Source organism: Pyxicephalus adspersus, chromosome 5, assembly GCF_032062135.1.
Source record: "Pyxicephalus adspersus chromosome 5, UCB_Pads_2.0, whole genome shotgun sequence".
Classification (NCBI taxonomy): Eukaryota; Metazoa; Chordata; class Amphibia; order Anura; family Pyxicephalidae; genus Pyxicephalus; species Pyxicephalus adspersus.
The window spans coordinates 9,900,522-9,922,534 of record NC_092862.1 but is presented as its reverse complement, the minus strand read 5'-3'; the positions used below and the strand labels follow the sequence as shown (position 1 = coordinate 9,922,534).

The window sequence follows — 22,013 nt, the reverse complement described above, 5'->3', positions numbered from 1 at the left end:
TTTGTTTCTGAGACGCAGATCAAAGCAGGCACAAAGACGCAAAAAAATGCAACAACAAATTGCATATAACCCACACCTAGATGTCTATAGGGTGCCTTAGGGATCCTTATTCCCAGTCACATGACTTATTGGACTGGAATTGTCATTGGGATCCCTATTCCAAATATGTAAATACAATCAGCTATGCCAGGCAATTTTTCAATATGGTGCCTACATTACAGTACACACGCCTGCATATTATTGAGGCAAATTTACTAAGAGCAGATTGATCAGCTTACTAATTTGCTATCATGTTGTTTGCCACAGTTATAAATCAGATTGGCATATTCGCCAAATCCAGACCGTGGGTTCCCAGAAAGCGATCCCATTCAAGTCTATGGAAGCAGTTTAGCAGGAGGCCAGACATGGGATCCTGCATAGATTACAGTACACAAATAGGCAACGCATCCACACAAACTGGTAAACACATGCAAAAATACAAAGCAGTAAACGAGTTCTGCATTGCTTTCTTAAATGGATCTGTCTGAGCATAGCTACACGCTAGGTTCTACGCACATGTTTGCTCGGGTGCATGGCTGCAATCTGCATAATTCATGGGCTTTTTAGGTGCACCTGCCAAGCTGCAGCTTGAGGAGTTTGACAAGTCACTGATAATGGGATTTGTGCTTTTTTATTGGCAGGTTCACTTTAATTTTGCACAGACTGATGTATTATTATGGGCCGCCTAATGCACCAAAAAAAAAAAAAAGATGCTGCCATGTCTCCAATTCTCATTCTCAATTCATCTCATGCAGCTGGAATCTACAAAACAGGATCATGTGAAACCCCGTATTTTTTATGAAAATCCTGCTGAAATGGTGTTCATTTTTAACCTGGATTTAATGCAGTTGGTCTTTCTGAAATGGTCTGGTTGCAATGTTTCCTGAAAGAAATAAACAATCTATATTTTACGCCCTTAAAACCGCTTATTAAATGGTATTTAATTATTCAACAAATATACAATATATCTTTCCACACCCTTTGCCAAAGTCTAAGCCACGTCTATGGGCAGTATAAAACACTTAGGTAAATCTTAACTGAATGATGTGAAGCTTGCTAAAGCACTGCATATATTAAATAACTACCTTCGTTTGCGTCTCAGTGCTGTGGATTTCCTGCAGTCACATTTCCTGCAGGTCACTGCATTCATGCAATTTAGGGATGGTCACATGGCATTCCCCAAAAAGGCTTTACTAATAGTGACAACACTGGCCCATGCCTGTGTATTGTGTGTTGAAATGGCCACCTGCAGTGGCAGTGCAGGCACACATTTGGAGACACTACCAAGAGTTGTCATGCCTAAGTGAGGACTTTTACAGAAGGATCACCAGACATTGCATTACGTAAAATTGTACATTTTTAAAAGTAGGAATCTTCATTTAAAATGTCATTATGCCACGGATCACACCAGACAGGTGATATCCCTTCTGCAAAAAAAAAATACTTTCCTGCCTGTTCACAATGTTCCTTTTCAAGTAGATTTAGCTGCCCATGTGCAGCTCCGTGTAGGATGCTGGGATATGCCGGCAAAGAATTCCAATGCACATGCACTGTAGTTACATCACCCGGCCTGGCCATATATGATGGCTGAAGATCCGACACCTAGAAGAGGACCAGATGAAGAAGGCAACATCTGCGATAGGGGACAGGTGAGTGTAAATTTAAAAATGTGATCAGATAGGTACATTTATTTTGTTGTATAAGGGACATCACTTGTCCCTGCTGCAATAATGAACTTGTCTGGTCACATTTGTGTGTATAGTTCTCCTTTAAAGGCGAGAATTATAGAGATGAAACTCCAGATGTGTACAGAAATCCTTCTTGCTAAAAGCAGATGGTGTTTTTGGCCCTACAATTATCTTAAAAATAACTTCCCAGAATCCACAAGATCACAGGTCCTGAGTAAGTAGGTGAAAATAAGAGAAATTGGTGCATATTCCGTGGTAGATGGGTCATCCACATTCTTCAATATGACTGGTCAAACTGAGATTGCAAATTCAGGGTTGTGGCCACCTAAATCCAATGATTAGAAGGGAAAACGGATTGTATCTTGATGCCTCGGAAGAAAATATAACACATGTTAGCAAAGCCACAAAGGAGCTGGTGACATGGTAATTATAAAACCCACAGAGAAATCAGGCCTACCTATTATGCAAACCAGAAAGGAGATGACTGCTGGCACATCGGATGGGATGAAGAAACCATGAAATTGATTAGTGATACAAACTCCAAAGTGCCATAGTTATTGGTTAACACTATTGAATTATAATGCTGAGATTATGAATTTCTTTCCTAGCAAGGTTGCTGTCTGCATGGAGTTTGTGATATGTGGATGTTTTTCCATAAGTAGACAGGTAGGTTTCATAGTGGCCTATACAAACATATGAATACCTCTCTTAGATCCAGCAAGATATATTAAGTAAGATTTTACAACTACTTGCCAAAATCCTTCCAGTTGGGTTTACACACGTTTGGCCTTCACATTGACTTCTTTGCAGAGTCCAGAGTGTGAGCTTGTATGTCAAAGCTCTCCAGGCATTAGGGGGTAGAGGCTCAGTTTGGAAGATTTTAACAATTAGCTACAAAATGTAGTCTTCATATCCGCATGGATTAGGGGCAGGTGAAGATGGAATGTTCAGGTAAATCCTCACATTACCTAGATTTTATACATCTAAAGGAGATTGTACAATCAATCAGTATTCTATATGGCAAAGCCTTAGGAAAGATTTAGCTTTGAAAAACATTGGCTTCAAATACACTTTTCTGATAATCTTCCTATTATTATTATTATTATTATTATTATTAATAATACACAGGATTTATATAGTGCCAACATATTACGCAGCGCTGTACAATAAAACCTTTATATGAAGGAGGACACCACACTTGATTCCCCACCAGGTCTTTACTTCTGTTTGTGACCCAGATAAGGAGGTCTCCAAACACTTGTACTTCTGATTAGTGCAGCCTTTCTCAACCTTTTTACTTTTGCAATACCTTTTAGGTCTTTAGGGAACTTCTGCTATAATTACTATATCCACAGCTCACACTATGTTAGCATGGTGGCCAGTGAGAAGAATGGCACCCTATACAGATAACCAAAAACATCATTGGAGTCACCTAAACTAACCTCAAAGATGCAAATTTCCCATTGTTTAAAGAACCCCTTGCAACCTCTGCAGGAACCCTAGGGTTGCATGGAATCCTGGTTGAGGAAAATCAAGCCCTCACTGCTGGTGAGAGTACAATACAATCTGCTCCCCCTCCAGGTTTTTACTGCTTTGTGTGACCCCAGTGTCTCCAATCACTTTTACTTCTGGTTGGGGAAATGTACAGTTTAATCCCCCACTGGGTTCTTACTGTTGTATATGACCCTGGTGGGCAGATCTCCAACCACTTTTTCTTCTGGTTAGAGTAAGGTACAATTTGACCCTCCCACGAGGAATTTACTGCTATGTGTAACCCAAGTGGTAAAGTCCTCAACCACTTTTTCTTCTGGATCCCCCATCAGGTCTTCATTGCTATTTGTAACTCTAGCAGGAATATCTCACACAAATTTTACTTCTGGCCTTACAAAACTCATTTGGTGCCCTTATTTAGGGCAGCCCTAATTAATCAGGGTCACTTGGAATCTTAGGAATCCTCCAGTGTCAGATTTATTTCTCGCCTGGTTCTTGCATACTTTGGCATGGACATCACTGGTATGGAAGCAGATGAGTCTCTCATTTCCCTCTCATTCCCAATGACCACTAGTCTACCAATGTGTAAAAGAACATTCTTCTTACTGGCCACCAATGTACAAGCCATTCCTTTTCCTACAAAATAATATTATGAGCAAAAATGTAAAAGAGAGCTACAATAACCACTAGTGCGAGAAGGTCTTTAAAGGTTCTCATATATCCAGGTCATCGTATCGTATAATTCTGGCCAGGAAGTGATGTGAGCGTACACTTCCAATAACTGGAACCATTTCTAGAATTACAATCCAACCCAGATGGCCGCTGCTCTTAAAGGGCTTGTCAGCATTAAATATTATCATTATATAAAGTGTTTTATAGTTTAATAATTAGATATAATATCAAAAAGATCCCCTTTTGGCGGGCAATGTTGCTCTGTGTTTCAGCAGGTCAGCAGAATCCCATTTACCTCGATGGTGCATTGCAGATGATAATACTAAGACTGCATGTAACATGTTCTGCATTTTATTTGGATGCAGCAGATCCAATTCAAGGACTGGAGATTGTATGAGGTTTAGATTTAAGGGGTGTATTTTCTTTACAAACCCATACTTGTCTTTATGTGTACAGTGCACAGCCAGTGATATAGACTTTTAACCTCCCTAGAGGTAACCCTGAGTTTGACTCGGGGTAGAAAAAAGTTGCTAAAAGCGGTAACCCTGAGTCACACTCGGGGTAGATAAATCTATGGAAGGTAATAGTAAATAGAGCCATACCTGATCCGCTGGCGTCCCGCGTAGTCCATCACCGCAATCTCCGTCTTCTTCTCTCTTTTTCCGGCCGGCTTCTGCATCCGATGAGTCACTAAGTCCCGGTGTCCCCTTACTATCAAAGTAAGGGGACACAACCCCGACCACCTAGATGACATTTCTCTAGTTAAATATAGAAACATCACAATTTTAACTTCCTGATTTTATTTTTTCGCCATTATTTATTTGCATTTGTTGAATTTAATGAATAATAAATGAGACTGCAAATTGAACAATACACTGACCACCATTGGTCGTCAATGTAAGGGAACACTACAGTAACCACCCCTTCAAGGGGAAAGTATACTAACCGCCATGGAAAGGGGGCAATTCTCCGCTGGCCACTAATTCCAATAAACACTGCCAAATCACTATCTGCATTTTTGTCCATTATTATTATTTGATGCCATGATTATAACTGAGTGGAAATTTGTAAATATAAACATTTTAATCAGGGGTTCCCTAAAATGTGAAAATTATTTCAGGGTTTCAAAAGGTTCAGAACGGTTAATTGAGAAATGAGTTTTCATTTATCCCTATGCAGGGACAGAAACTATTATGATGCCATTGGTCTATGGGGATATATAAAGAATTCTTTTCAATGAGCAGTGATACAAAGAAAGGCTTATAGCCCTGGCCCTGGCTGTCCCATTATAAGTCCAAAATTGGTGGAGGATCATCTTGTCATGATCACGGAGAGAAATAATAGGTGGATAAGAGTATATTTTGCAGAGATTGAACATTTTAAACAATTTAGTGGAGTTCCACCTAAAGAAAAAGATTCTAGTTATTTAATTTAGGCAATCTGGGCAATAAATCTGACATATAGTGTAAATGTCAATGAATAGGGCTTAGTGACATGTAGCAAGCTGATCAGCAGGCGAGGTTGTTGATACAGAGGGCTCAGTGCTGGCAGCGGGCTACACATTATGTTATTGTAAGGCAGTGACACAGAACAGCCAAGATATTCCATAACGCTGTGTGAGGTCATCCCTCTGAGTGAACCCATGCAGAACACATCTCTTATGTGACAACTCTCCCTGCAAAGCAGGATCTGCACAGTCCTGGATCAGCAAATGCTGCAGCCCCCTGTCCTATCCAGCTATAAATTTGCTGAGCACTTATGATTGATAATTCTGGCCAGGAAGTGATGTGAGCGTACACTTCCAATAACTGGAACCATTTCCAGAATTACAATCCAACCCAGATGGCCGCTGCTCTTAAAGGGCTTGTCAGCATTAAATATTATCATTATATAAAGTGTTTCATAATTTAATAATTAGATATAATATCAAAAAGATCCCCTTTTGGCCTCTTAAAGGGCTTGTCAGCATTAAATATTATCATTATATAAAGTGTTTCATAATTTAATAATTAGATATAATATCAAAAAGATCCCCTTTTGGCAGGCAATGTTGCTCTGTGTTTCAGCAGGTCAGCAGAATCCCATTTACCTCGATGGTGCATTGCAGATGATAATACTAACACTGCATGTAACATGTTCTGCATTTTATTTGGATGCAGCAGATCCAATTCAAGGACTGGAGAGTGTATGAGGTTTAGATTTAAGGGCTGTATTTTCTTTACAAACCCATACTTGTCCTTATGTGTACAGTGCACAGCCAGTGATATAGACTTTTAACCTCCCTAGAGGTAACCCTGAGTTTGAAAGGAAGAATGATCCTCAGGCTGCGGGCAGGAGGAAACATTTTCTCAGTCTCCTTCTCCAGCAAACACTATACAACTTCGTAGGAATTCACAAGCTGAGAAGATGCAGCAGGGAATGACTTGTGAAAGTATACAAAAAGTAAACAAAAAAGCGAAATAAGAACCAGCATTCACATGACATTAGAGTTTGGATAATGATAGCTGCATCCTTCTAAAGGAGAAAACAGATGAAGGCCTTGTCAGGGGGAGTACTGTGATCTCTATAATATTATTATTAATAATAATAATATTAATAAACAGGATTTTATTAGCACCAACATATTATGCGCCCTGTACATTATTAGGGCCTGCAAATGACGGACAGACAGTGACGCAGGAAGAGGAGAGGACCCTGCCCAAAAGAGCTTATAATCTAAAAGGTGGAGGAAGTACAGTATTAGCTAAAAATACATAGATATATGATGCTTACACATTGCATGGCATGCATGAACCTAACATGAAGAATGTAAGTGATGCTAGCTCCACTTTTGGTTATTTTAGTGTTTCCTGAACTTTTTAACAAAGGGGAACTCTTGAAATAACTTTCAGGTCTTTAGGGGTCCCACTGCTATTATTACTATATCCACAGCTCACAGTATATTAGTGTGGTGATCAGTGATGATTCCTTTTACATTGCTGGCTTTTAGGAAGAATGTCCCCCGTACAGATATCCAAAAAGATTATTGGTGTCGCTTAAACTGACCTGAGAGGAACAAATTGCTCATTGCTTAAGGAACCCCTTGTAACCTTTGAAGGAACCCTGGTTAAGCATCACTGGGTTTTAAATATACACTCTTTCGGAGGTCATCACAGGTATAAAGGTCACCCTAATACAGTAAATATTTTGACATTACTACCCATAATTAAATTAATTATAGATCATTTACACTGGTTTATTAGCACAGGATTTGGTTACATCCTGACTGTTGAGTCATCTTATTTATGTATTATGGATATGGACAAATTTCATCCATAACACAAGACTGGATTAGCTTGATTTATATTACACTAGTATCATCTCGTTGTCTCTGTTTTATCACAAGTCACTCCCAAATGAACATGCCTCAGAATATATAACCCCTTTTTCAAAGCCCAAAGCCCTTTGTCCCTCAATCCTCTGTTGATTATACTGCATTGTGCAAAGTATAACTACTTTTTTATTGGAAGTCAAAAAAATATACCAGTATATCACACATTTAATGTCCTAATTTTACATCCTTTCCATCAGTCCATCTACGTGCTTAATTAGCCTCTATAAATGCCTTCTATCTTGTGGCTACAATTCCTGCTCTAATCAGAATATCCTCATTTGTAGCCACCCTGGACTACAAATGTAAACAACCACATTCATGCTAGACAATACAATAAATCATGGGAAATGTAGTTATCTTATAGGCAAGAGGCTGATATTGCAGCCTTTCTCCTGCCTTTTAGTGTTCAGCTAAGAATATTGATATTGCATTGGCAGTCTCTATACCAGCATTTCTCAACCCAGGGGTCCTTCTCCTGACCCCACTCGGGGATGCACCGACCAGAGCTGTGGACTCCCAAAATTTTCTAGCGGACCACCGGTCCCTTGAGCAATAAGAAATTTGTGCCTCTCAGGTCAGTTTAAGTGACACCAATGACCATTTGTCCAGCAATGTAACGGCCATTCTTTCTACTGACCATCATGCTAATGTACTGTGAACTGTGGATATAGTATTTATAGCAGGGGTTCCCTGAAGACCTGAAAGTTATTTCAAGGGTTGATAAAGGCTGCTCTACAGATATTGAATGTATAAATTATAATTTAAATATATATATATATATATATATATATATATATTAGATATTTCCCTATGTCATCTCCCTCCCCACCACCCTCATTAATTTTGGTGACAATGTTCAGAAGCCTACTTTAGCTCTGTTAGGCTACGTACACATGTCAGATGATTCTCCCCCGATTATCGCCTCAGGGCTGCTATCAGATGTGAATCTGACGCATGTACAGCGCTCGTCTGACGTCGTTCATGGATCTGTCCAGAAGGAGTCGTGAGTGATGAACGACTGCAATACAAGTGAAGGGGAGAGCCGGGTGCTGCTCTTTCATTCTCCCCCTCCTCTCTCCATAGAGCAGTATGATGCTGTATGTACAGTGCTCACTCATGCATTGTTCGGTCTTTAGTCATTGGAAAGGACTGTGAAAGATCCTAACGTGTGTATGCACCTCCACCCCATGCACCCAGAGCTGGGGAAATATGAAGGGACCCAGTGGTCATGTTACCTTTGCTATAAATATTAAAAAAAAACAGGTCATTTTAGTGACATTTGTGTGATATTTTTTTGGCAGGAGATCAGCTTTAATTTCCTATTTGCAAATAAGTATTTTTTGTCAAATCTAGCAGCAGATCACCTGATTTACAATGCAATTTGCTCACCTGCTCACTTCCAGGTTTGTTTACCTGCACACAACTGTTCTTATAATACCATTATTTGTTAGCTACATCCGTGTGAAATTTGAGTTTCACATTAAACGACTCTGCCGCATGTATGTACAGATTAGTATGACTTAACAGTCATGTCTCACTAATTTCTAGTATGTTGAACATGTATTGCCTGTGTGAACAACTCTCCTAATTACTGGATTAGGGACTAAGCAATAATACTCTAACACTGCATGCTGTGCTGGGACTGCGGCTCCTATAATTATTTCTCCTTGCTATACTGTGCACACATGGTGCTTCGTCAATATGTAAAGAACGTATAACGTATCAACACCTCCAGGGTGATTTTACAAACCTACACAGTATACATTGATAGGACGTAGTGCCATTTATAACATTTGGTTAAACCCCAGCTACTGCTTTAAGCTGAATTCCAGGTAGATATAAATGGCACAGATCAATGCCAAATATTAATAATATATCCAAGGAAAGCAGTGTATGTACCTGGATGTGACTTTATATCAGCCTCTTACAATCCCCTCTACATTTTGCACTTCTGAACTTATATTGGGGAGCAAGCAGCAGCAAAATGGTCCAACCAGGTGTGCTAAAGTAAAAGGAGATTACTGGGGAGAAAGCAATGTGGAAGAATGATGTGCTCATCATGTTTTTGCTGCTTCTGTCTTCACTGCCCAGTCACAGGGTAGGGGTGGAGGAGACCTGTAAGCTAAACTGCAATTGCAGCAGAGAAATCTCAAGTCTTCTGCCCTGCTAGGTAAGATGATGATATGCAACAGGGCTGTGTGAATCTCAGGTAAAATAAAAATAGCTTTTGTGGGGCTCCATGGAAAGGCCAGCTAAACCCCGAGGACTGCAGATAACATCAGGAGAGCAACTTATCTGCAGGGCTCCATTGCCACTTTGACAGTTTCCTAATTGAAGCCACACTGACACTTATTAGGGCATGGGGGGTGATGATGATGATGGAGACATTGACAGTCTTGTAAAGAGGGTTTGGGGACAAATCAGACAATACATTGAGGGTCTGTAATCATTAAACCTCAAATTGGAACTCCAGGCAAACCTCCAAACACACAGATAAAATGCATATATCATTTACACAGTTCTGCCATAAAGAAAAGTCATGTCTGACAAGGCACAAGACCTGCTTTTCTCTACTTCAGGTAATGTGCACCTGTTCCAAGGCTGCAGTATGTACATAGCACCTGATTTATTAAAGCTCTCCAAGGCTGGGGAGAATACACTTTCATCAGTGATGCTGGGTGATCCAGCAAACCTGGAACTTCAAATGGCTAAAAAAAAAAAAAAAAAAAACCCATTCCAGGTTTGCTGGATCACCCAGCTTCACTGATGAAAGTGTTTCCACTCCAGCCTTGAAGATCTTTATTAAATCAGGCCCAATGTACATATTCAAGCTATAGACAAATATACAATATATATTGTGCATATTCACCTTATATCTAAATTTAGTCAAAGGAGCGGGGTAATAAATCAGGCCCATATGCTTAACAAGTAGTATAAGAGATTTGAGGGCTTGTTCACACCAGCTTGGTCTGCTGTGGTGCATTAATAGTTGGCTCTTGCTATAACCTGCATCATATTAGGGTAGTCAATTTACCGAAATAGAATTATCAATGCACCAGATATGACCAATACGAATGTCAAGTTGTGCCAAAATTTTCTGCTTTTAGTACCCTAACAAATATGATTCATAATGCAAAACTAAACATACATCCTGAATTTTAAAGATATAAGATAACAATATTTTTCTGTAAACTGGGGATTTTTTTTTAGAGAAAGAAGAAACTAGACAAATATTTTATAATGATATTTGTTCTTTATAACTTGCTGAGAAGTGAAGTTACTTTTTAAATACTCCCAGTTGTGTCATGCTACAATGTCACCAATTCTTGTGATCTGACAAACCTCACTCTTCCGAATATTATTATTTCAACCCAAGAATGTCTCCATTCTGTGCCTGGGTGATGAGCACCCTTTAGGAATAGAAAAAAGCAGTGAGTTTGTTTATAAAGGGAAATAATTAAATTCTCAGCATGAATAGCAGATCACCAAATCACCATTAAACAGCTCGCATCCCTCGAATTTCTCAAAACAGAACAGAGCAATATAATTTGATAATTATCCTTTATTTTATCTCCTTCCACAATGGCATGCAATTTCTAATTACATTCCAATCCTAAAAGGTGTATCTTTTTTAGATTTACAGTAAATACAGATTGCCAATATGTTTTTTTTCTTCCTTAGTAAAAAAAAAAAAGGCATATTTGTTCTAAGGCATAAATAATATAATTTTCATAAACTTTAATATGAGTCAGAGTGGTGCACTATGGTGGCGGCAGCACAATGAAGAGTGCAACAATTGTTCTTTATAGTGCAGAAGTCTGACTTATACATAGGTATAACTGGAGTCAATGCCCCCTACCCAAGAAAATATGGTATGTCCCCCATCCTTATCCAAAATTAACAGCCACAGTGCACTATGCTCTCTTTTTGTCAAACCTATCACAGAAGCCAGGGCTGCCATTAAAATTTCTGGGCCCTATACTAGGTAAACTTTCTACGCCCCCCTCCCTCTTGCCTAGAAGTTCCAGACATTGCAAAAGTCTGGTCAAGGGTCTGAGCAAGGGAGCTAGGTGAAAGTGCAGCCTGACCCTCCATTTGCACCTGACTCCCTTGCTGGAAAGCTAGGACCAAGTGGAAGCAAACCAGCCAGGGGGTCTTGAAAATATCTCATGCCCTACAGGAAGTCTGGGGCTCCTGTGGTAGCTGAAATCAGGCCCAATAAATTGGTTGGGTCCCGCACTATAGTACTGATTGTACCCATCTGATGGTAGCCAGCGCTAGTGCAACCTGCAGATCCGTGGGCCTTTCCTTTCTCCCCACAATGAAGGTTACACCCTTGGTGCAAAGGACAAAAGCATGTAACTCACAGCACAGAGAGCTGCCATTCAGCCAAAGATCCCCACCAGGGAAGAATACCCACTAAGCAAAAATCTACTCCCTCCACATCAGGGGTGCCAAATCTGGCCCGCAAGGTCAGTTTGTTTGGCCCCCCCGAGGATTTTGGAAAATGAATGGCATCTGGCTCGCCTGCCCCCCACTGCTTCTGCAGCGAGTGATGCCGCTACTACAATTCACGGCTTCACTGCGTCTATAGAGCAACAGCCTGTTCTGTTCTATAGACGCAAGTATTGCCGGGAATTGTAGTCTCGGCATCACTCGCGTCTATAGAACAGCTCTCCGCCTATGCGGCTCCGCATTGGGCAGTACTATAGACGCAAGTAATGCTGGGAATTGTAGTCTCAGCATCACTTGTCCTCTGTTTCTCTTCCCAGATCGGTCACTGTTCCAAGCTCACAGCTGGTGAAATACAATGACTCCATTCAGATCTGCAGGAAACAAAAAATAAATTACACGGTAATCATCTGCTTTAGGATGTGTGAAACCATCAAAAAGGGATGTCACTCTTTTCTGTCTCTTTTGTAAATAACTTTCTTTTTCTTTTCCAACAAAAGAGTTTTGAAGATATCAGATATGAGCACATAATTTGTGTAACATTCATTTCATTATTTGGTGTCAATTGATTAACAGTTGTGCCATCTTTAACCAAATCTATTCAAGAACTGTAGCTAGGGGTCAATTAGTGCTTACATTGCATTGCCAAGTAATAAAGCTGTGTTGATACAGTCATCTGGTTACAGTCAGCTTTGACCTAGGACAGGGGCATCTAACTCTGTCCCGCAGGCCAAATCTGGCCCTCAAGGGCCTTTTTTTTGCCCCCCAAAGAATTCCCAAAAATCAACTACATCTAGCCCGCCCGCGTCACTACCTCACACCATCTTTTTCAAAACATGTAATACATAGACATTATTCCTGTACACCCATCATGTGACACAAAGCCTAGGCAATGATCACATGGTGCCTGACTACCAGCGGCATTGTGTTTGTTTCAATCCATTGGAGACTGCATAGTGTAATATTTAGTGTCAGACAAACTTGTGATGTGAGAGGATGAACAACACAGCGTGCATAGATAGAAATTTGTATTTTCAACCCTAAAGTGTGTGTATAGGGGTTTGTTTTTGTTAATTATGGATGAAGTAGTAAACTTCCCCAATTTTTTTAATAAATTTCAACTTTGGATCCCCCGACTTGGTCGAAGTTTTTAATTTCGGCCCTCTGTGTATTTGAGTTTGACACCCCTGGCCTACATCCTTTATTTATTTCTTCTTTATTCCAGTACATCCATTGTCCACTGCTTCCATCTTGTACATTTTCTGCTTCTTACTTCTAGAACCATGTCACATCTCTTGGACCACTCAATCATGCACCCTTCTTGCATTGTTCAGCCCTGCACCCAGTCTTGCATTACCTACCTAGAAACATAGCCTTGTGCCACTCACCTCTGCACACCTCCTGAACTGATCAGAATTGCACCTAGCCTTGCACCACTCAGTTTTAAACTCCTCCTGCATTACTCAGCCCTGCACCCAGCCTTGCATTACCTACCTTGAAACATAGCCTTGTACTGATCACCTCTGCACACCTCCTGAACTGATCAGTACTGCACCTAGCCTTGCACCATTCTTGCATTACTCAGCTCTGCATCCAGCCTTGCACCATTCTTGCATTACTCAGCTCTGCATCCAGCCTTGCAATGTTTACCCTGCAACTCTTCTTATGAACATATCATTTCCATTCTTAATAGGAAGCTACCACTTGCTGCTTGCTGGCTCCTGCCCATGCCGCTGTCTTGATTTTCTATTTGGAGCTGGAGGCAGAACAGACTGCTTTGTGTGATGATGGGCACCATGGGCTCCAGTCAAAATATCTGCTGCAACTTATGGACCTGTACCCTAGATCTCCACTTTCCCCAGATTCGCTGCTAACCCAAGGGTCAAGGGGCTGATAGGTAGGCCTTTGGAGCTCCTCCTACATAGTACCTGGATACCTAAGAGCTGTGCATATGGTTACAAAATAAAATATTTGGTTTCATTGGCCTTTATAAATATTACTTCTTTAAAGAATTCATAAAATATATTTTATTTGTGTGCGTATTTGGCATCTTGTTCTTCAGTAAAACTGCATGACGAGTAATCTTATTATTTTACCAATGAGTTCCTGCAAAATCTGCCTTGGCTGCATATCTTCAGTGTCATCCAATGGCTACATACAGTATAATTGAAACCAGACTGTTATAGACTTTCACACATGTCTGCATTTATCTCCGAGAAATCAGGATCATCTGAGTTCATGCAGCCCAACAAAAGCCTTCTAGATCCTCTTCCTGCAACAAGTCTTTTACAACTTAACTTACAAGTAAGTGTACAAGTAACGAAGAATTCTTTTTTATTTTAACTTGCGCAGTCCAGCACTTAAACAAATAAAATATAAAGTCACATGCTAAATTTACTGACTCATCGTTTCCTGTGTGTTTTTTCATTCCATGTGTTTTTTATGTAGTAATTGAAACTCAAACTTTCCATGCACCAGCTGTTTCCTCAATAAAGCCACAGAAGGGGCTGATATTAGAATCAATGAGGACACCCCTTTAAGATAATTACTGGTATCAATTTTGAAAGACTCATCTGAATCAAATGGGTTCCCATATTTAAATTGAACCGGTAATTTGGAAAAGCTGCACATACCTGCTGAACTACCATGATGAAGAGAGTAAGCACTGTGCAAGCTCCAAGTTGTAAATTAGAGCTTACATAGGTCTGGGGAACTTCTCCTCGCCCTCATATAACAGTGCTAGGTACCTCAGTGAGCAATAATCATGCGCCAGTGCTATCATTATTATTGAACAGTATTTATATAATGCCAACATATTATGCAGCGCTGTACATTAGATAGGGGTTACAAATGACAGACATACAGACATGGACACAAGAGAAGGAAAGGACCCTGCTCCAAAGAGCTTACAATCTAATGTCATGTGGGGGAATGGGGATGAAGTCATATGCTCCTCTAGAACTCAGAAATACCATGTATTTTTTTTTTAAAGTCAACTGTGCAATAGAAAATTAGAGGTAAGCATAGCTTGTGATAGGGTTGTCATTAAAATAAACTTGTTATTTTACATTCATTGGTCACTGTATGTTATACCTTAGCAAATAGAATTAGAAATTGGATAAAATTATGGACAAAATTATTTATACCCCAACAGCTTTTTAGTAAAACCAGCTAATAAGTAAAAAGATAAAAGGAATGATTAATAAGGAAGGGCTTGCTTTTCCTGGCGGCCTTAAATCCCGCTTGTGTTTGTGGTGCCTTGCAGCATTCATCTGTTGATTCGCTGGTGTGTTCCCAGCTAAATGAGCTCTCTTTTGTCAGCATAACACCGGTGATCGGGCGGCTTCTCCAGAGGCCTCTTTGGCTAAGTAATATTTAAAAAGCTCTCCATAGGCTCGGCATGCGGTAATGCAGCCGTCTAAATATTGTAGCATAGCTCATTGTGTGTTCTAACAATTATGGTTATAAGTGGGAGTATTGATTGCCGCATCAATCTGTTGCTCCAGGAAAAGCATATATAGTGGCTGAATGTTCAATATAATTTAAACAGATTGCTTTAGTAAGGATCAATTCTGTTTAGAAAGAACATTATATACAGAGAGGAATCCAACATGAATCAAGATCATTTGGTGTATTGTATATCCAAGTCCAAGCGTTCTGAAATAACATGACATGGCACATTTGTTGTTTGGCACATTGAATGTTTTGCAACATTATCAACCCAATATCGATGTGATATTATTTTATTGCTTTAGTGAACATCACATGTGCTCAGTCTCTTTATTTTTTTTTTTTAATAAATATTTCTTGAGTTGGGTATGTTGGGTCACTTGCTTTTAATTTAGCAATATTGTTCATCACCAGTAGATGGCACTTTGTCCTCATTTAAAGTGTGTAACAATAGCAATAGATGGCAAGTTTGTTATACATAATATATGAGGATACAGCACCATCTAGTCATGTGATTTGAGTATAAACCAAGATTCTTTTTCTTTTCTTGCATTATCAAAAAAAAAAAAAATAAATTCTGGGGGGCTCTGTTCCTAAAATTAGCTTTTTCCTGCTCCCCCTGATTTCTATATTTTGATTGTTTTATCATTGTAATGGGAAAGTAAGAGGGGGAGAGTTAGAGCTTACCTTCTGAATCTGCAGTGTGGATTTATATAATTCAGTGGCCCTTTTTTAAGTCTTCTAAGATGCCAACAGGGATAAGTAGTGGTACTTTAAAGAACATCCAGGTGCTTGTTTTATAATCCTAATCACAGTTTGTTAAGTTTATCCCTAGCACAGGTGTATGTTATTTTTTGAGCACAATGAATGAATCATTTCCATAGCCAGAGCTGAGTTTTTTTCACAGGGTCTAAATAATAATCATTTAAAATAAGAGGTCACCTACCGACTCCATAATGAATCTCTAGAGGAAAAACTCGAGAGCCTGGACGCTGATGATCGCATGTCTCAGCTGTCACCGCCTGCAAATGACCTGTAGCACAAGCAAGAGAAGGATTATTACACAATGGTTCCAAATTACGGCAATTTGCTTGTTTTCATGCAGCTGACGGGATGCTTTTGAAAAACATAAAGAATGACTCATGATATTTAATGGGAATCGAGTTTCAATGGGCACAAGGATGAAGTTATGATATTACAAATGAGTACAAATGATTGCTGCCGTTTTTATCATCCCCCTCGCTAGGTTAACATCATGATGCGGTGCATTTGGCACACATCTTGCACAGGGATTATGGGAGATCTAGGATTTAGAGGAAATTAAGGACAGGTTTAAATAAGGATGAAATAAAATTATTTGTATTAAGGAAAATCAAAATGTAAAACTTAAAACACAAAACTCTAGGCAGATATAAAAAATCTAAATAAATGCAAATCTTTAATTTACTTGGGGCCATTACAGCCTTTAGTAGCAGGTTCAACCACAGTTCCATTCTCTCATTTAAGTGAATGAGGGAGGTGGGGAACCATTTTTTGCATAAGGCTATGTGCAAAGGTCGTTTGCAGCTCCAGGGCATACAGCAGCAGTATCCTGTGCACCCAGGAGTGTCAAACCCTGCAGTTTTTAACTGCAGGTGTGGAAGGGCCCTAATGCCTCAGTAAACTAATTATTTTCAGTTCTTGTACCTATAGTCCTATCGTTCCTATAGTCCCTGTATTGCAAGGCTGAAGTGTAAGAGAATAAAGCAATACAAGGATCTAATCAGTTTACATGCTGACAAAAAAGCATACTGATGGAGAGAGAGGAGTAAGAGACAAGTCAATCACTGCGCTGCTTTTCCTTTCACTGTCCAATCACAGACTTTGGCACTTTGGCACTTTAGACTAAATCTGAATTTTTGCAGCAAAAGCTAGTTTGGTGTTTAAAAACACAATGCCAAAATAAGGCTTGGCCCTTGCATGCAGCCTTGACCAGGAAAGAGAGGACAGTGAGCATTCTCTCTACCTTTCTGTACCAAAACCAAGCCATGTGTTCCTAGCACAGGTAAATGTCTCTAACATAGTCTAAGGCAAATTCTGGGGACAAGCCAACTAACCTTCCAATATGTTTCTGAGATTTAGGAAAAACCCCACACAAGCACAGAGAGAACACAAAGTCTATGTAGATAATGTTGTAGGCAAGATTAAAACACAAGAGTATAGTGTTCCAATGCAAGAGTTTCAGCCAGGTGCAAAGTGTGCCACTACACAGGGGCCCTGAAAACTCCTCAGCCAGCAGGGACCCCCACAATAGCTTGCATGGTCTTTTGTCTGCCTTGTCTTTTGCACCATATATCCATCCATCCCTTGGTGCCAGGTTAGGGAAGCATCATGTGCACCCCAGTCTGTGAATACATTCTCCCAGCAATTCCCATGGTGGCATCTTCTTACCCTCCAAACTGCCTAAATTTGAGGACTTTTACTGAGGTGTTGTGGGGCCCAACTAGTTAGTTCTGCAAACCTTTGGCTCCGTTCGCCACAGGTCCCAGCCTTTGAGCCACCATACCACCCCATTGACTGGTTGGATTGTTCAGTCAGTTTGGGTTTTGCAGAATTGAGCCAACCTGTTGCAAACCGAACACGTGCAGATCCCCTTACTAATCATTAACGATTACTTTTAAAGAGAACATGTTTCTTTTCCACATTCAAAACAAATAAAATCAGGCTAATTGGTTTTATATAATATGCCTCATTTTGCTGGGAAGAATGCAAAATAATGTGAATTGTTCTGAACTTGAGGAGGAAAGTTGTTTCACTTTTACCTCTTTCAATAGGAAATGAGTAATATGAGGGATATATTTGTTATGTAAATTTCACACAGAGGGTTTATTGTGTTGTTGTTGCTCTGAATATGTATGCTAATATCTTTTTATTGTAGCCTTTGATGGTTTAACAGATAGGTGTTTTTTGTATTGTTTTCTGATGACTACAATGAACCTTACAAACTATGGGAGATTGTCATGTTTTTCTGCACTTAGTGAAAACCAAGCATACCATAGAATTCAGTCAGATTTGGAGAGTGGAAGACAATAGGTTGCAGTATATCATTTTGAAACTGAAAACCATTAGCAAGATTTATTTCATACCATTCAATTGTTACAACCTTGGGCAATTTTTGTTATTGCTCTTCTGCAGGTGGTAAAAAAGCACATCAGGCTGTAAAATTCACCCTAAATAAAAAGATGTACCCCTCCCTGCTGCACAGTCTTTTACTATTAGATGTCCTCAGTTTCTAGGTAAATGACCTTTTCAATCATTTCCAGTAATTTTCATTGAGGACCATCCACAAATAGTTGTAGGTCAGCAAGGAGGGCGATCCAGGGTTTCATGTAACCTGCCAAAGAAATTTGTAAAAAAAGATAAAAATAAAGAAAAAAAGAAAAAAAATACTTGTATTAGGATCTTTAGGATGGAGTTTGTGGTTTGGAGCCACAAATGTAATATATATATATACAGTGGTACCTTGGTATAAGTCCTTAACCTTTTCCAGATCCTTGGACTTATACCAAACAGGACTTATACCAAACAAATTTTTCCCATTCCCATCCGTTCCTATGAAAAAAAAGATACTATTGTATTGGCACATTATACATTGATGGGGCTGTATAAAATAATTTAAACACTGCTTAATACTAAATTACATAAATACAAAAGCAATTAGATGAAATAAATGAAAATGTAACCTTACTTTACCTTGCTAAGAAGAGTTGAGTGCCTACTAGGATGGTGCTGAGAAGGAGGAGATTAATATGTTATGTAATTCACAGAGAGTTATAGCGCGGGTTGTTCACTGAATGGTGGCAACTGGTGTACTGACGCTTGTGGGCAGTTGTGGCTTTGTCTCGAGAGAGGTAAATAAGGGTAGCGCGTGGTATTATGACTCATTTTGACCCATACAAGTTTTAGCACAAAGGTTGTATACCAAGCAAGATTTTTCATGTCCAAACAGGACTTATACCAAGTTGGACTTATTCCAAAGCGGACTTATACCAAGATACCACTGTATTAGCATAATGGGAAGTTTGATAATGGTTTAAATTCAAAGGGTATCTGACATTGAGCAGCATGTACCTGGAAAAGGCATTAAAGTACCTGGATAGGGCTGTGTGCAGTTGGGTTGTGGCAGATGTGCAGCTCTTTATTTGGGATCCAGGCCCAGAGAATGGGTTTGGCAGGCAACTCCGTCCATCTTCCAGGTCAGAAAATGAAGATGTCTAGGAAGCTCCTAGTAAATGATAATTAAAAGGCGCCTGTTTTTGTAAGTAGGTGGAGTTGGAGCCTGACAGGTGGTTCAGGGAGAAAGGCTGTGTGTAGCCTCAATGCTGGGAGAAACAACAAGGTCTCCTAAAGTTTAGGTCTGCAAAACCAAAACCTATGAAAAAAACATAAGAGAGGAAGCCTGGAGAATAAAATGTGTTCCAAATATTGTGTCCTACTATAATGACACTGATGCCCTGCCAGGGAAACCCCTGGATCATTTTCTCTGTATGTTTTGAAGTCAATCAAAATGGACAGAAGCCCTAATATATGAATCGGGGGCTGGACTACCTCTTTGCAAGGAGTGTTTGATGCCAATCGCTTATGATGTATACAGTACACCCAAAAAATTTAAAAATACCTACAAAAAAGGAGTGGTCAATGGCATACCACAATTAATAAATGCTCCATTCACATGCCAACACTGGCGGTCCGAAGATGGTGCTTTTTGTGGTCATGCAAATTGGTGAGGTGGCAACAAGTGGGTTTGTGCCAGTTGGTGCTGTGTTAAACCAACAAAAGCTTTTATTCACCACTATGTTTCATTTGTATTTGCTTCTCAATAACAAATGGAATAATTTAGATCAGTGTTTCTAAATCCAGGCTCTCCAGAGATTGCTAGGGATTCCTTGAGCAACAAGCAGTTTGTGTTTTTTAGGTCAGTATAAGTGACACCAATGGTCCTTTTGGCTATCTTTAAGGGTGACATTCTACCTAAAAACCAGCCATGTAAAAGAGATATTTGTTAGGTAAAAACTGGGACAGTCTCTATTAATCAAAGACATTTGGAAGGTATGACAAGGGACAGTCCCTCTAAATCAGGGACATTTGGGAAGTTTGAAAAGCAACAGTGCCTAAAAATCAGGAACAGCTGGGAGGTATGAAGAGGAACAGTGCCTCCAAATCAAGGACATGAAGTTAGGTTAATTGGCTTCCCCCGAAAATTGACCTCAGACTCTGTTAAAACATATGAGTATGGTAGTGACATTAGATTGTGAGCCCCATTGAGGGACAGCTAGTGACATGACTATGGACTTTGTACAGCACTGCTTAATATGATGGTGCTATATAAATATAATAATAATATTTATATTAATAATAACAATAATAATAATAATAATTAGGACAATTGGTAGGTACTGTATATTATCATCTTCCAAGTATTGTGTAAACCAGGGGTGTCAAACTCAAATACACAATGGGCCAAAATTAAAATCTTAGACAAAGTCGTGGGCAAAAAACTTGAAACTGAAATAGCACCACTACTACAATTCCCTGTGTCAAGAAAACAGTGCAATGCGGGGCCACGCATAGGCAGAGAGCCCGCTGGTCTATAGACGCGAGAGATGCTGCTACTACAATTCTCGGCATTACTTGCATCTATAAAACAGTCCAATGCGGGGCCACGCATAGGCAGAGAGCCCGCTGGTCTATAGACGTGAGTGATGCCGCTTCAATTTATATTTAGTATTCCTTTGGGGGCCAAAAAAAGGACGTTGCGGGCTAGATTTGGTTTACATCCCTGGTGTAAACTGACCTAAAATCAAAGCATTCTTGTATATTCTTGTAATACGCTGACAATCGTTAAAGCTACAATTCTAACTTGCAGTGCATGATAGCTTTGGTGGCTCTTATGTAAACCCTGTCCATAGCCCAAGGCTGTTTTACAACTCCCCCCAATAATAGTGAATTTCTAGCATTGATTTATAAAGTTGTTTCTCTTTTTCAGATGACTCTGACTTATCTAAACAGACAGTTAATGACCCTCCTGGCGGCTGCTGGGGACTCACGTGAGGCCTAGCTCACTGGAAGGAAAATTAAAAAAATACAAAGCACACAAAATCATCCGCCTGTGTTTTTCTTGCACTTCAGCAGCCAGGTCTGAACTATTCAGAGTAGAGATCTAGTTACTGTGAGATCACACACATGGCACGTGGCCACTTGCCTTTATGTTTTTCTGCTCTGCACATGAAAACATCTGCAGTTTGTACTGGCTGAACCTTCTATCACATGCTTGCCTTCATGTAGCCTCTTATGCCTGCAGCCTGTACTTTGCGCATCCCCTGTCTCCCTGCAGCTCCTTATGTTCTAGTACTTCTTGTGCTCTCTGCAATCTATTTATATTGCATTCTTTATATGCATCTATGCATCTTCTTTATGTAGGCTGCATGGTGGCTCAGTGGTTAGGACACTGGCCTTTGCAGCAGTAGGTTATAGGTTCAAATCTCAGCCAGGACACTATCTGTATGGAGTTTGTGAGTTTCATCCCAAAAACATGAAGTTAGGTTAATTGGCTTCCCCTTAAAATTGACCATAAACTGTGATAATGACTATGGTAGGGACATGAGATTTTGAGCCCCTTTGAAGAACAGTTAGTGACAGACTTTGTAAAACACTGCATAATATGTTGGCGCTATATAAAACTGTGCAATACAGGTTGACAATCAAAAATCCGGCAACCTGGGGAGTACCAGATTCTGAAAATTCCAGATTTTTTTAATACTTATATACATAAAATAGACAAAATCAGACATGATGTCTCTGCCCACCGA

At 39.7% G+C, this 22,013-nt stretch overlaps 1 protein-coding gene across 1 annotated transcript in view; it reads right to left on the bottom strand.

Moving 5' to 3' along the window:
* Positions 1-22,013, bottom strand: part of ASAP1 (ArfGAP with SH3 domain, ankyrin repeat and PH domain 1) — a gene marked incomplete in the record, with an annotated part of 158,430 nt that overhangs the window by 125,531 nt on the left and 10,886 nt on the right. Inside the window, 1 exon segment of the mRNA XM_072410648.1 lies at positions 16,112-16,198. Coding sequence (XP_072266749.1) covers positions 16,112-16,170 — 59 coding nt within the window.